Raw genomic sequence first — 16502 nt, forward strand, 5'->3', positions numbered from 1 at the left:
TTTCAGACAGCGACTGAGGAATTTTGGCTACTGTTGTCAATCTCTACACTTTAAAAAAAAAAAAAAGGCTAGTCTAAAGTTAAAGGATAGGTTCATGTTTTTAAAGTCTACCTTAAAGGGGCCATATACATATTTACAAGTCTATATTTTAATCTGGGGCTCTACAGGAACATCTTTGCATGATTTACAGTTTAAAAAACTCCTTATTTATACTAATCCTTTATGCAGCACCTCAGTTCAGCCTCTGTCTCAAATAGACTGTTTTTACTCCTGTCTCTTAAAAGCCATCCTCCCAATGAGCTCACTCTGTTCTGTTTGGTTAGATTTCAGAAGCTGCGTCAACACACCACGAAATAAACTCTAGTTGTACGGTTTTACCACATTTTCTGGTTCTTTACTCAAAAACTCTCAAATACATCTGGACTTGTTCAAACCAGAATCTGATCCAAATGATGTTAGTAGACAAGATAATAAAGAAGTGCAACAATCTTAGCAACCAAGGCGACAGAATAGATGGTAGTTTATGACCATGTGACCTGACATCAGCTTCGGAGCAGGTTTTTGACTTGCAGGGAGCATTTCTACATACGTTAACCTAAGGTTTCTGACCATGTTTTACATAGATATTTAACATCATAACTTATGTAAATAACAGAAAACTAGAAAATGGTATGGCTCCTTTAAAACAAGACTCACATGTCCATATGTTGATTGAAACTGTTTCTGGTTCCTGTAATTGTTCCTGGACATGAAGAGATCCCCTCCTTATGCAGTTTCAATGTAGGGGCAAAATCCACAGTCCTTGTTCTTTACATAAATGAGTTCTGAAGTTCAAGATTTGAGTTGGATAATTCAAACAATATCTTCCAAAGTTACAATAATTTTGTGTTTAAAATTCCCCATGTGTGTTACTGTGTCAGAAACACTTCTGAAGAAGCAACACAAGGGAAGGGTAAGAGGTAGGGGCCTAATTTTGATGTTGGACTACATAATTTGTGCTTTTTAATTAGTATCCTTTTAAATTTTCGGTGAACTTGGGCTTCTTTATAGAGGTGTGGGAGGTTATTTGAAAATATCAGCAAAGGTATTCTTGTAAAAAAAAGACTAGCATTGAAAGATACCCACTTGATTTGTCTAACACAGACTGCTGAACTTCATCTGAACTTGATGCATTTTTGCAGACTGTAGATTTAGTCCCCTATCACTTACATTAGGATCACTTTAGGAAATTAACTGTTTTAATATGCGTATTGGAATATGAGTACTGTTCTTAGATAGAACTGAAAAGGTGAACCTATCATTAGTAAATTCACTTTCAAATCAGTTTGTTCAAAATGTAAATAGGACTTGTAATTAATACGCTGATAAATGCTTATTTCCTTACTGTATTTATTTTAATGTCAGATATCTGTTTTGACATGCCAAAACATTTGCAGAGTTTGCGTTTTTCAGAAACTTAACTGTCTGGACAGAGTGAATTGAAAGTGAACTGTATTCTGACTCAGTCTCGGAGACGCAGAGATGGGACTGTACTGTGAGTATCTGCAGGTTTTTGAGTGCGGACAGTTGCAGCCTCAATCTTCCCACTAGAAGGAGACAAATCTGCAGTAACTGCTCCTGTGGCAGCTGAACACATCTATCTTGTTTTACAGGTTGTCATGAAAAACATTTGAATACAGCTTTTTTTTTTTAACACACAGTGTGAGTTTCTCATCCAAGATCAAATGCAAAACTGGTAATTAGGTTAAATTGTAACTGTGTCGCTCAACAACATTGTCAGCCCTTGTTTTGTCACAACCACATCTGAGGCAGCGTACAATCTGCCTCTCTACTGTATGTGTTCATTGTGTTGTTCCTGCCCTTGGTTGGATCTTAATAAAGGTCAAATCTTCAGTTTGACAAGTCTGCAGCAGCATCTTTAGTTTCTGCACTGACACGGGAATGTGGATTGGCCTCGCCCTGTGTGTGTGTGTGTGTCGGTTTCACACTCCCTGTGAGGGAATGTTCTTATAAAGGGTATTGCTGATTTATCTGCCTCTACACACCTATCAGGTACGGTACAGTGAATCAGCCTTTAATTGCACCTCAGTTCTCTCTTTCAGTGAAGCACTAAACACTGGATAATTCATTTTCAAATTTTAAAGAGGCTCTGGTATGAGGAAGGGAATGTGTCATAATATATTCACATCGACAGTGACATAACTGATCACGCGGGCGAGAAAATAAACCAAACTTCCAAGGCTTTACATCCTGCTTTAAATCTTTAGATGCAATAAAGGCGTGTACTGAAATAATGGGGCCAAGGAGGAGGGGGTGGAAACTTGTAACTTTTTTTTTTCTCAACATTTTGGTTGATTTTTTTAAACAGGAAAACAAAGTTTACAAAAGAAATGTGTAAAGTGTACAACAAATATGTAAAGTTTACAGATCAAGTGCATGGTAAAGGAGCATGTCAGACTTTCTTTTTTTTTTTTTTTTTAATATTAACACATATATGGCAGAACAGCAAACACTCTGGTGTTATAACATTGTATATATCCATGAATAATATAACATAACATAACCAAAATGTAATGTAACTCAGGCAAAGACAAAGCTGCTCTCCTAAAAAAGGAGGAAGTTAGTATAAAGTTAGAGTTGAGACCAGACTTCTCAACGAGCAGATACAATATAATATTAACCCCTTCTGTCCAGTAAATACTCATATTGTTCACCAGGATATTGAGATCAGTCCACTCAGACACGGTTTCAAGTACAGATAACATCTATAAGCAGCAGATGAGCACTCAATATAGAAAATCCATGAAAAATTAGTCCTATTGTAGGCATCATGCATAAACAATATATATACATTTACAATTTTGATTACTGTCTCTCTAATTGGGAAAGAAGCAGATCCTATAATTCAGTAAAAATATCTCCTCTCCTAAACAATCTATAAGTAAACTGGTTCAAATCAATTCAACCCATTCTTTGAAAGGAGGGTTTCCAACAACATAAAATTATTCTCATTTTCACCACTTTTTTACTTATTTTTTTAGTAAATGATTAAAATTGCTCAACAGATTCTGTACTAATAAGTATTTGCTCCTAAAGTCTGCCAGTGCAGTGATAAAAGTTACAGACGGGAAAAGGTATTCTGGGCTTTGTTGCATAGATACTTAGGATGTTGCCATGCTGGTTCAGAGAGCAAGTTTCTGAGTGGGAGAATGAGCGTGTTTAAAAGGGATCGAGTTGGGTGGGGTACACAAGATTGTATTACACAATGCCAAATCTGCCCTGAGGGGGTCTGACATGGTTTTGTCTGCCTTCCTCCTTCTCTTCCCCCTTCCTGCTCGCTCTATTCTTCGGTTTTCCACCCTGTGAAAAAGGCCATCCTCTCAGATAATGTGCTTAGTGTCCAAGTGACAATAGTTTCTTTGCCCTAGTGTATGTGTGTGTGTGTGTGTGTGTGTGTGTGTGTGCGAGAGAAATGCAGATGTATTCAGTGAGGACAGTGTAGGAGTTCCCACAATTTTATCTCCAGCCACATTCTGTCATCACCAACTCCACCTGTGTGCTTATGCTCCTGCACAACACAAATCCTCCCAAAGAACAGACATCACTGTGAGTACACTTTAATGAAACGCGCAGAAAGCAAACAGTGAGATCAAACAGCTGGAGACCGGCTAATTTCACTTTATGTTTATTGTTTTTCAGCATGGCCGCAGCAGGACGTCCTGAGCAGGAAGTTCACGTCCTACTATAGGACAATGAGCCCAAACAGTAACATGGCAGGGCACAAATGACAATTAAATTCACAAGATAAATGTTAGAGGTGTCCTTCATTTCCTTTCCTTCTCAACTCTCCATTTACAAATGAGCAATCTACAAAACAGATGGATTTTAAAAAATCTTTTTTTTTTTTTTTTTTTTTTTTTTACAGGGCATTCTGTTTATTAGATGGCATTCCCTGAAATTAGCGTAGATTGTGGAAAGAAGACAAGGAAAGTGTGAGGGACTGATGAATGCAAGTATGCAGAAAAATCTTTATGAAACCACCTCTGGCTCCTAAACGTCACTCTGTAAGCCGTTAGGTTAGTCTTAGGTTAGGTTACAGAGAAGCAGGACGGTCTTCTGTTCAGATTTGAATCCAAAACAAAAGGCAAGACAACATTGGCATGACACAACATGGAAACAAACTCATATAGCGTTTACATGAAAGAATAAAGGAGGGGGGTGAATGAAGACTGAGATGTCACATTTTTGTAAGTGAAGTCTGATCAAAACTATTTTTGATCAAATTATTCGACAAACTCACAGTGTAACGTGTTATAATTCAAAGATACTGCTATTATATTCATTAGTAGTCTTATTGGTTAGCAGTGCATTGATATTTGGCATTATGTAAACATCTTAAAGTTTTACTACTAACTTCTTCATGCACTAAAGCTTCCAATACAATCACTGTGTACTGTATCAAATGTATATAAACACATAAAATGTAATTGCATAAACAGATTAGGTATTAAAACATATTGACACAGCCATGCATAATACTCACTCATCTTTTGCACACTGAAACACACTCACACACACACTTTCATTCTTCACAGAGAAGCTTAAAGAAAAGATTTAGCTCAGTTGCTACAAGGTATTTCTTCTCTAGTTTGGCTAGCAAATATATCATAGTGATTATAATATCGTAACATGTTTAAAAAAAAATCTCTATAAAGCTTTTAAAATACACAATGTGCAATATAAGACAAAACTGCTATTTTTGGCTAAGGCCACAATGATTTTGGTATAAAATACATTAATTTCTGTTCTTAAAGATATAAATAACACATCTAAAAGACTATTTAAAAAAAAACCTAACAATACATTACAAGTTTTTACACATATATCAAATTGTCAAATGACAATGTTGTATATGTGTACATGTGTGACCCTACAGCAGGGTCAGGTCCAGGTACTGTCCCGCTGGCTTGGTCATGAAAGCGGGGAGGGACATGAGAGGAGGATCACCTCCGCTGGACTGACCAATCAGACTGCTGTTCAAGACAGAAACGGACTCCGCGGGACTCTAGGAGGAGGAGGGGTAGAAGATTTGGTGGGGAAGAAAGGAAAGAGTGAGTGTTATCTCAGTGTAAAAAAGGGACAAATTCAAAGCCCATACACCAGCACCAGGCTCTACCCATCACCTTCTCAACTCCCTTAATTCTACACCTGTTATTACCCAACTACGGCATTATTATACTAGCTACAACACCATTCACCAAGTCCCACCTTAGTTACTGAAGCTACGCCTGTCAAGCTTTTCATTCTGACGCGACACCAACAGGTCTTTGATTTTACACAGAAGTAACCAAAAGTAGACTTCTTATTTCTAGCTGACCACCATACTTTTGTCAGCTGAAAAGACGACTGTCGCTACCTGATTTTATTAGCTGTGGTTAGCTAGCGTAGGCTAATTTAAACCATAAAATTACGTGAGATGGTTGAAAGCAAGAGAGATTGGAGGATGATCAATAACTGATGAGTGTGACAGTTGTAGGAGTTGCTGTAATGTCAACCCCAAAGCAAACAGAGCAGGACAGAGCAATATTGTTTAGGGCTGCAACTATTATTTTCATTATTGATTATTTTCTCGATTAATCCATTACTTATGTAGTCTATAAAATGTCAGAAAATAGTGTAAAATGTTATTAAAGTCCAAAATAACTATTTCTATGTTTTGTCTCCCCAACATTCCAAAATCCAGTTTACTATCATGTATCACTTATGAGACTCTGTAACCAGATAATATTTGATATTTTTTACTAATAAGGTAATTTGGTTATCAAAATAGTAGCTGATTAAGTTTCTGTTGATCAACTAATCAGACCTATTGTATGACCTACTTCTGCTTAGCCTGTTGCATCTCAGAGTGAATGATCCACTTCTGAACAGGTATTTCTCTACTGTAAGTAGCGAATTTTGCCCCCATGTTTTTTGTTTTAGAGAGGGGACGTTAAAAAGACATTACCCTCCAAACACGTTAGATGATGAGCACAGAGCCCGTTGCACACAATTTTAGAAAATCTACAGCTTGACAGGTCTGTAGTGCATAGCTACGGTTGTTAAGCTATCATTGGATAATTACTATTAGGTAGTTAGCTAACGGTCAATTATCCCTCTTGGCTATTGCTGTACCCCATAAAAGACGTCTTTAGAGGGCAGGAATGTATTAACTGCTATCAAATTACACCAACTGCAATAGAAGGGTCCTAGAGTCGCTCAGAGAACAGCAGCCCATCAAAATGATTTGAAATAAAACCCAAGGATTGATTAAAATCCAAGAAATTTCATTTAACCACTCACACCCAATCAAAATTGTTCTACTGTATGTGGTTAGTGGAAAATTCCCAGTCCAAATGGGAACATGTTGCGGTCGTGTTGAGCCCTTTATCCCACGATGACCAGTTGAGACCCAAGCCACAGCTACAACCACTGCTAAATCCCCCTCACTGAGCCCTCAGCCAGTCCTTACCTGCCACCTGCCTCAGACACCTTAAATACACACCCATTCTTTGGGCTGCGTAAGCAATGTCCTGGCCGGGTCGTGAGCATGCACGGGCCCATGGGCGTGCATAAGAGCATCCTCGGGGGCATACTGTGGTGTGGGTAAGGGGGAGGAATGACAGAGACAGGGGGCTGAGAGACAATAAACCATAGACACTAACCTAAAAGGCCATGTGGACCTGTAATCTCCAATATGGAGGTGTCTCTTAATTCACCCTCCTCCAAGTTTAAATAAGAGTCAAGTTCCTTCAATTCAAGTTGAAGCAAGCAGTGTTGTATGTGTGTGACAGAAGAAGGAGAGTAGACAGGATAAACTAGTTTGATAGCCTCTGGGCAAACACAGTGGATGCCTGACAATACACACCCACAACAGAAGAAGATTTGAATACAACACTTGAATCCAACAGAAGGGTGTGTGAACTCTGAAGTCAAGAGGATTTTCAAACGTAGAAACTTTATTATTAAGCATATAACATTTATAAAGAAGTGTGTCTTACCTGGTATCCCTGCACTGCATTAATGAGGTCTTTGACTCCGTTGCTGTTGTAGGTCATACCTGGCATGCGCACCAACCCCCCTGGGGAGGACAGGGATGAGGGGGAGGGGAAGTAACCTACAGTTGTAGGAGAGCCAGGTGGGCTGGAGGAAAAAAAGGAGAGGTGATATAGACATGCTGTTATCTTAAAAATATCTAAAAAGCAACATAAAAGTCTTGAAAGGAGCATGTTTCTCAGCAAACAAACAAGTGAATCATAAGGCTGGAAGTAAGTTTGGGCGTCGCCTATAAATGACCCGCTTTCAATGACACATGGCTTAACAGCGAGAAACAGAGGTCACTGATGTTTACCAAGTTCTCTGATATCACAGTGCTCAGTTATTAACTACCCTTGTCCCACCCTTTCTCCTTGGCAAGATACAACCAAACACAAACTGTTCCTCTTTCCCACTTTAAACCATAGACTCTTAGTGTCAAACACAAAATACAACAAAACAAAGATACCAGATAAAAGTACAAAAAGTATTTTGTCAGTGTAGCAGCCCAAATGAAGACCTTTGTGTTACTTTGTATTAAAAGTTTGATGATGTGAAAAAATGCTGCAGTAAAAAGTTTTTGTTTTAAAGGATTCAACACTTTAAATAACATGTAATCATTGAGCGTAAAAACTATCTTGACATGTTTTAGTGCACTTGCGCTCTACACGTTACCATAATAATTAATACCTGTGCAAACAGGAGGCTCAGAAAATCAAACATGTAAACAATGCCAGTTTAGGTTCTTATTCAGCATAGCACAGCCCACAAGTAAACACTGTCTAATAGGCTTGGTTTAGAAAGAGGAAGTCCCTTGATTCTTAAATCTATTTCAATCTACTTAAATCTCTTTATAATGGTTCTGAAGAGGTTCATTTTATGTGGGAAAATGTGATTATCGTGTACAACGAATTAGCAAACACTTCTGATTTGATTACACCTTTGCGGGGAAAGAAGCAAGCCCCTGCATTAGGAGTGAGCTTTATGGATGAACTGAATATAATGAAATGTTTTAGATCGTTTATCAACATCAGTAAATTACAAAATTTACTTTAAAGTGGTAAAAGAATTGATATCATGTACTGTAAATGTCCCTAATTCAATTGTGACAGCAACCATTGTTGCATGTCGAACCTCTCTCTCTCTCTCTCCACGTTACCTAGCTTTACGATAAACGAAAAAATGCCTCAAAAATATCTTCATTCCATTGATCAATATTAAGGGTGTTTAACTAGATCAAAAAAGTCTTAATTTTTAAAATACATATTGTGAAGCTTTTAAAATCTGTGAAATGTATCACATGAAGATGTATATTTTTACATCAGCATACAGCTGTCTCTAGTAATCTGTAAAATAGATAACTGTATTTACCTTGGGTAGTAGGCTGTGTAGTTCATGTAAAGCTGAGCTGAACTAGGGTAGTAGGCATGTCCTGGAGGCAGGGGACGAGGGGTCAGCAACACCTGCCCAAGGGGAGGGTAGAGGGTTACAGCAGCCTCTGTAGGCAGGACAGGTGGAGCATGGGTGAAGGAGTAAGATGGTGGAGATAAACCTGGAGAGGAGAGAACAGAGAGAGACAAAAGACTTAAAACCAGACAAGCAGCAACAGAGGGACACAGAGTCATGATGGTGAAGACTGGTCATTGTTTGTTTCAGAGAGACGCTCATGCAAACTTTCAAACAATGACGAACATTACTCAGCTCCTGACACGTGTAATGCATGATGGATGTATGGATGTGCACACGTTACAGAAAGAGCTGCATTCCACTGTGGCTCACTTTGAGTATTTTTATTTGTCTTCACACGTGGGTCACTTTTCTCTCCTAACTGGCAGGTACCACTTTTGATTGGTTTAAAAGTCAAATAGATGAACATGGTTTCAAGTTATGCGGTTATGAAACATTTACTATCGTAACAGAGACATTGCTTTGATCTCAGATCATATCTGCAGAACATAAAGTCATTCAATATGTGGTAAGACCACATTTATTTGCATGGTCCATGACATTTTAGGCCTATTGGTAGTTTAGTGTGTTGCTCCCTGAACCCTTTCCCTTCACCAAAATATCTTCCTGGCTACAGGCTCTGGGGGTTTTTTTCTCAACAAGAATAATAAACATTACATTGAGTCTTGATATGACCTCACAACTACCACATCACCAGCCGTGAATACCTCAGTGTAACCTTTTTCTTTCATTTGAACATTTGCGCTTCATTTCAAACAATTCATAAACATCAGACCACTTTTTCAATGCTTTAAATTGACATTTTTACCTCTTTTTGAAAACTAAGAGTGAAGAACTACAGAGTTGAAAGCACATTTCTACGCACCAGCTCTGCCCACCTTTCCCACAGCTCCACTGATTGGATAAGCACAGGAGACGCACACGGCGGAGGTGCGCCGCTCCACTGAGGTTGTATCCCACAACCACCACTACCAATCTGATAAGACTGGAGAGTTGTAAGCCATATTGCCATACTGTGGGCTAATTGGGACTACAGCTGTGTTGCTTACACTTTTCCAACCCTTTCAGATCTTTATGGATTACTTAAGCAGTGGTAAGGGTGCACAATTAAGAATGAATAACAAACATGCTGTTGAAAACATGATCTACAAGATTCAGAGTGTGTGAACACAGGTCAAATTTAAAAGAATAAACAGGTAACGGTTTCTCAGTGCATGCAGACTAGTAAATGAATCACGCTAAATTACAAAGAGGTACCACACACACAAACACACACATAAGTGAACTCTCTCTCATACACACAATTTTGAACCCACTTGGTTAGACCAGTTTTCCCCATCCTCCCACAGTTCTAGATTGGAGAAAACCCAGCAACCCTGCCCACGGCAGGAGCCCACCTACCCTGCAGTCCCGAAGCACCCCCAGCTCCCAGCAGCACTTACGTCTGGACTTACATGGCGGCGGGCTTAGCCCTGTCCCACTCCTGCTCCGGGTGTGTGTGTGTGTATGTGTGTGTGAGAGGGAGCCTCCCATCAGCACCAGGCCCATCTCTTCAGCGCTGCAGGGAAACACCTCCACATAGCGACTGTTTGCCCCCCGCTGGCTGGCCATTACGTGCTTGTGGAGCCGCTGTGAGGCCTGAATTGCCCGCTCAGCTGAGGTCATCTGGATGAAGCAGTCCCCTGAAGGACGGCCCTGGAAACAGAGACATTCAGGCGTTACGCTGCAACTTTGTGTCAGAAAGTGTGTGCATCCATGGGTGTGTCAGTGTTTTCATTTGTGTGGTTGTTGCATGTACCTGCTGGTTGAGGACCATGTGCACACCATGCGGTCTGATATCGTGTGTAAACTCGCCCAGGAAGGCGAGGATGTCCTCTATGCTCGCTGTGTATGGCAGCCCCCTCAGCCTCAGACAGTCCCGCACACCGCCAGGTGGGGGCAGAAGAGACACCGCAGGCAACATTGACACCAAAGGGGCAGGAGCAACAGGGATTAATGGGGCTGATGAGTACCGGTTCAACACCTGAAACACATAAATACAGACAAATGAAATATTCTGCATGCAGTGAAAGCAGTCAAGAAGTCAGAGCTGCTTTCTTAGTCAAATTACTTTCCATTAAGTAAAGTTTAGGGAGAATATTTTAAGAAAAAATACCTAAATTATACATACTTTATTATCAATGTTTCAAGTTCAAAAATTAAAGAAATGTATGCCACCTTCTGTCAGACTTTTTGTGCACAACAAAGACAAGTTGACGTTCATGGCTTGTTGCCAACAGGACACCAGCATGTTTGCATTTCTGGAGAGGACCAATAAAACTGGCTGTAGACTGTCATACTTAAAAACATAAGGAAAGGCCTCTGCATAGATAGGTGTGTAGGCCGTAAGCTTATCAGCCAAGAAAGATAAGAAAATTAGTCCACATGTGTTCACCTCACGAGAGAAGGAGAGAGACAGAGAGAGAAACAAAGAAAGAAAGGACAACAGAGAAACTCTGTGTACTTAAAGGGAAACAAAAACACATACACAGTCCACCTTGTTATGCAGGTCCCCACCCTTAAGCCTTGCTTCAGTATTTCATTTAAATAACTTGAGGAGCAAAGAAACACACCCACATTGTGACTCTCTACTGTGTGCACGCAAACACAGAAGTCATGAAAACCTTCAGGTAACAGAGATCAAAAGTCTCTCTAAAACCAAACTTAAGGGACAAATACTGATGGTGTTAAGTTACAAACAAACACATCAATGTATCCACTGCGCACAAGAACACGCTGTACAAAGTAGCACACCCACATCCAGGCGGACACCCTGACATACCTGTTGGACCTCTGCTGCCGTACTTTTGAACAGCTCAATATATCTCCTGCCCAGGATTTCCTTGTGTTTCCTCAAAGCACACTGAGCATGTTCCTCACAGGCGAACAACACAAAGGCGTCTCCAGTGGGACGCCCATCTGGGTAGCGAACAAATAGGATGCCATCCTTCCCTCCGCTGACGGGACACGCTTCTTTAAGACCCTCCCCCAGCGAGAAAAAGGCAAGGACCTGCTCGTGTGTGGCGGTGAAAGGGAGACCTCGCATCCTCACTATGATCTGGTCCTCGCGGGACAGGAAGATCGCTACCTCGTTGGAGGTACCTGGCACACACAAAAACACAGACACACAAAAACTTTTTAACCGTGAGTAAATAAACGGATACTGTGTTTTCTTTTATTCCATGTTTTATTAGAACATTTAGAACAATTATTCTTTCATGATTTTGAGTGATTTGTGTTGTATTGTTTTAGTACATCTACTAAATATTAATAAGGTCATTTGTGGTTTTTGGGGAGGGGTCCAACACATGAGTAACATCTTTAAAATGCAGACAATAAGTTAATAATTTAATGAATTTATGATCTGATTGATATTGTGCTCTAAATATAAAAATATATATTGATAAAATTACATGCACACAATCAATCAGAAGGATAGTTTGGTTATGTGTGCTTTTTTTTAAATCATCATAAGCATTAAATCATGTCTCATAAAAGGAAACGCATCCTGAAACCACAGCATCACTATCAAAATCATCCTGGACATCTAACCATATTCTGCAGAAACACACAACAAAGTTAATACCATCAATAATGTGACTTCACAGAGAGTTTGAACTATATGCCTCGGCCGCTGCTGGTGACAGTAAGTTATAGTACACATGTTTTTGATGTCTCACCTCCTGCTATCTTCAGGAAGTCCTCTCCTGTTGCTTTGTAAACCTGCAATTAGAAGGTAACAAGGTGGGTAATTAAGTCAGGTGAAAAGTTTAGGTGATGGGTGGTAAAATGGATGATTTCTTTAGTTTATGACCGCTAACTGGGTTCAGACCGATTACCTCTATGTATCTGTTGCCCATATGGTGTTTATGTCTTTGGAGAGCCAGGTCTCTGTGCTCCTCACTGATGAAACGAACAAGGGCTTCTCCATTCCTCCTCCCCTGAGCATTAAGACACAACGCAGCCCCTCCTCTGTACAAAATAAACAACATATAGAACTTTATAACACCCTAAAAACCTAATTTCAACAGCAGGTTTCAGAGAGTTTTCAGTATATATGATGAGTTTAAGTAGAATGAATACTCCATATATTAGTGTCAACAACATACTTGGCAATGTTAAGTCCTCTGAAAAATCGAGCAATGTCCTGGTCAGACGACTGCCATGGCAACCCTCTGGCTCTGATCACTGTGTTGTTGCACACTTTCTCCATCTTACTGCTACACACACACACACACAGCACACATGAGTTGATTTCCGAGCTTGAGAACAAGAAGAATATTTGTCTTGAGCAAACTTTACTTACCAAGTGCCGGTCTCAAACTTCTCACTAACTCTCTCTGGGTTGGAAAACGTGTGGCCTGAAATGGGAGTGCAATTAAACAATCAAGTTGACTGCATGTTGAAATAAATAATGACAGCATAAAACTAAAAAACAACATATGGTATTTTATAATCAACATAGTAACTGTCAAAACACAGATTCCTTTTACAGAAAATAATATAAAAAGCAGCAAAATGTCAGAAAATAGTGGAATATACCTATCATAGAGATAAGTGGGACATATTCAAATAAAAAACGTAACACATTTTCTGTACTAAACACAGAAACTATGATTATCATCTCACGGTAGCTGTTCTCTCGATTTCTGATCGTACTGCAGTATATGTCAAACTAAAAAGATCCTCACATTTCACCTTTCATCTCATTGTGTAAAATCATATGTGGTACTCACTAAATGGCTCAGAAAGCATGGCCAGGATGATGTTGCCCATAATCTGGACCTGCTGTACAGCTATTTCTGGGGGCAATACGGCTGATGGATCCAATGTGGCTGAGGGGCCCCACATGGCCGGTACGTCAGCAGGTATGCAAAGAGCTGAGGAGGAGGCCATCAAGGAAAGCAAACTATCCATATACATCAATGTGTGAGAGATGTTAGATGAAAAAAGTGCATGAGAAGAAGTTGAAAAACTGAGAAAAAAAGAAAGATAAAGAGCAAAGCAATAGATAGAAGGAGAGATGTTAGTTTTCCTGTTGCAGTGGGTGTGGGGTTTGCCATGTTGGCTAAACACACACTCTGTCACTGAGAGCTTAGTAAGGTGCTGCCATTGTTTCCCTATTTGCATTTCAAAACCTCTAGTCTGGCAGCCAACACCCCATGGGTTATACATTTCTAATATGTTTGTTGTTGTGTGTTTTTGAGTGTGATATGTGTTTAATACATTGCTCAACACAGAAATAACTATAGAAAATAGAAAAAAACCATCCAAAATCCCCCCAAGTGAAAGAGTCAGAACATAAATGTCACCTGCGCACCAAATGTAAACATGTGACGTGTTAAAAGGATACACTCTGCCATGCTGTGTACATTCAGAGTTTTGAGGTCTGATGACGAAAAGTGCTTCTTGAACTCTTTCCGTAGGTCAAAGAAAGAGTAGAAACAGTCTGGGACCGGGATGTTCTGGAGAGGGAAGAAATTAAATAAGGATGTGAACATGTGCACCATCGACAGCTGCCATTTTATTGCCGTCATATTGATGTTTGCTCAAGCCATCAGAGTATGTCTTCATGGCTCCGGCCTGTAAAACACTTTAGGACATGTGGGAGAATTTCATGCGCAGCACTGTGTTTTGCACAGGTACGGTATGTGCATGGGCGTGTGCAATTAGACAGGTTTGCATGAGTGACTCTGCCGAAGATCAACTTTTCCCATAAGATGAAGTTTAACCAGGAGTGCAGTGCTGTCACAACACATCCCTTTGTGGCTGTGAGAGTGCCAAAAGGTTCATGCAGCATTGAGTGAACATCCACCCTGGCTGTGAGGCGTTCACCCACCCAGCTTGCTCACTCACCTTGCTCGCAGCCTCGGGGTGAATCACTTGACGGATGTGGAGCTGCCCGTCTGTACACAAATATACAGAAGTGCCTGCGCCAGCGCTGTTCACTTCATTAGTCAGTTTTAGATGAAACTGCAAAGACAAGAGTCAAATATTTAGAAAAGAAATGCAAACTTACTTTCCTAAAGTCACTTCAGATACAGTCAGTATCAGTAAATTGTATTAATAATTACTACATAAAAGGGGCTTAAAAGGTTACTTCAAGTGACTTTAAAATACATTATTACCAGATTTAAAGCTGTCTCAAGGCTCGTGGCTGTAAAGACACAATCTGCTCCAGATCCATTCTCCTCCTCCAGGCTCTCTTCCACCACATCCTCCTCCTCTTTCTCCCCTGACAAGTCTGAGAGGTCAGGCTTAATGAGGAGCTCATTCACCCTGCCCAACTGGTTCAGACAAAAAAACAAACAAACAAAAAACACGTCAGTCTTGAAATGGTTGCCTATAGAAACTCACAGGCTGATATAGCGTGAAACGGCTGTGATAAAAAAAAAAAAAAAACTCTTATTAAATAGATATTATCACACAGAAGAACTACAAAAGTAGGAGTCTGTAAAATACCTGACAGTCATTAGGAAATGACTTGTGTCCTATCAATATTAGACTCTATATTCAAGCCATAGATGTACAACAGAAATGTATCGAGAGGAAACTTACATATGAAACATTTTTAAACAATCCAATACACATTAATGTGACTTTCTGAATTTATAGCCTACTTTACCAGTCCACTCCCTTATTCAAAGTTACAAACACATTATCTTATTGTGATAATCATCTAAATGTCTAGTTTTAGTTTTTTTACCTTTTTGTTCTTTATATCCACCAGCTGCCAAACCAACTGCCCTAGCTCCTTCTCGTCGGACCCGAGCAGCTCTCCGCTCGCGCCAGATGTGGCGGCGAACACCACCACCAGGTAGTCTACCTGCTCCGTCATTTGAACACAAAAACAACACAAAAACCTAAACTAATACCACACAAAACTACTAGACAGCGACTGAGAGTAGACACGCGCGGGAGACGAGAGGTAAGAACACCTTTACTTTCACACCTGTGCGCAAAGGTGAGCTCAGTAAATCCGGGTTTGGTCGCGTGTGAAATGTTACGTGAAGCCTCCCGCAGTCACCATCGCGGAGTAATGGCTGAACGTTGCTCGTTTTTGTAGTGCACCTACCTGTGTGACCACGTGACTCTCTACCTGCCCCCTCCCTCCTTTCAGGTGATCCACAGTTTAGTACGTGGCAAACGAATGTGTTTTTTTTGTGTTCACATTTTAAGCCTCTCTACCTATGATAATTTACGTTTCTCCAACAGGTGTCAAAGTTGACTTACCTATGTTGTTTAATTATAACAAAATATAAACTTTACACATGATCAGGGTTGGGAAGGTTACTTTGGAAATGTAATAAGTTACAGAGTAGTAACTCTATTTAAAATGTAATAAGTAATGATTTCAATTAGCCTACTTAATCAAATTAATGTAACTTATTACATTTAATTACTTTTTGAATAGTACTACCATTTAAGCTCAGATGTGTCCCATATAAGGTCCACATCCTGATTTATATGGATTTCAAAGAATTAAAAACAGCATACAGTAACATTATATATTTTTAAAATGAGGGGGAAAAACCCCTCATCCTGAGCAAAATCTTAAAGGTCTGACTTCAGATTTAACCTCCTTTGTAATCATCAACATTTTCATGAATAACTAATTTAACTACACATTTTTTTTCAGTAACTGTAACGAATTACATTTACATTTATTTTGTAATTAAATTACGTAACGCCGTTACATTTAACTATTTACATTTAACTAGTTACTCCCCACCGCACATGATTATATCTGACAGAGATTAAAATATCTGACCATTGTTTTCTTCTTGCTAAAATGTCCTTATTTTACATTTAATATGTTTTGAAAATGAACCTAAATAAGCTAATAGTAGACTGAATCTCCTAAAAAGTTCAAACAGAAGAAATCCAACATTAGGCTACTATTATAGCAATTTATCAATTTT

The 16502-nt window shown here is 39.6% G+C and overlaps 1 protein-coding gene across 1 annotated transcript; it reads right to left on the reverse strand.

The window, feature by feature from the left end:
* Positions 1-6532: 6532 nt before the first annotated feature.
* esrp1 (epithelial splicing regulatory protein 1) lies at positions 6533-15418 on the reverse strand. Its single transcript, XM_053326818.1, has 15 exons — positions 15287-15418; positions 14709-14867; positions 14437-14553; positions 13893-14045; positions 13317-13368; positions 12887-12941; positions 12690-12800; positions 12420-12552; positions 12261-12303; positions 11363-11682; positions 10340-10564; positions 9984-10236; positions 8446-8626; positions 7041-7182; positions 6533-6634 (listed from the first exon to the last, which is right to left on the reverse strand). The coding sequence occupies exons 1-15, from the start codon at positions 15416-15418 to the stop codon at positions 6533-6535; spliced, it is 2178 nt and encodes a 725-aa protein (XP_053182793.1).
* Between the last annotated feature and the right edge of the window lie 1084 nt (positions 15419-16502).

This window comes from Scomber japonicus, chromosome 10, assembly GCF_027409825.1.
Source record: "Scomber japonicus isolate fScoJap1 chromosome 10, fScoJap1.pri, whole genome shotgun sequence".
In the NCBI taxonomy this organism is placed as follows: Eukaryota; Metazoa; Chordata; class Actinopteri; order Scombriformes; family Scombridae; genus Scomber; species Scomber japonicus.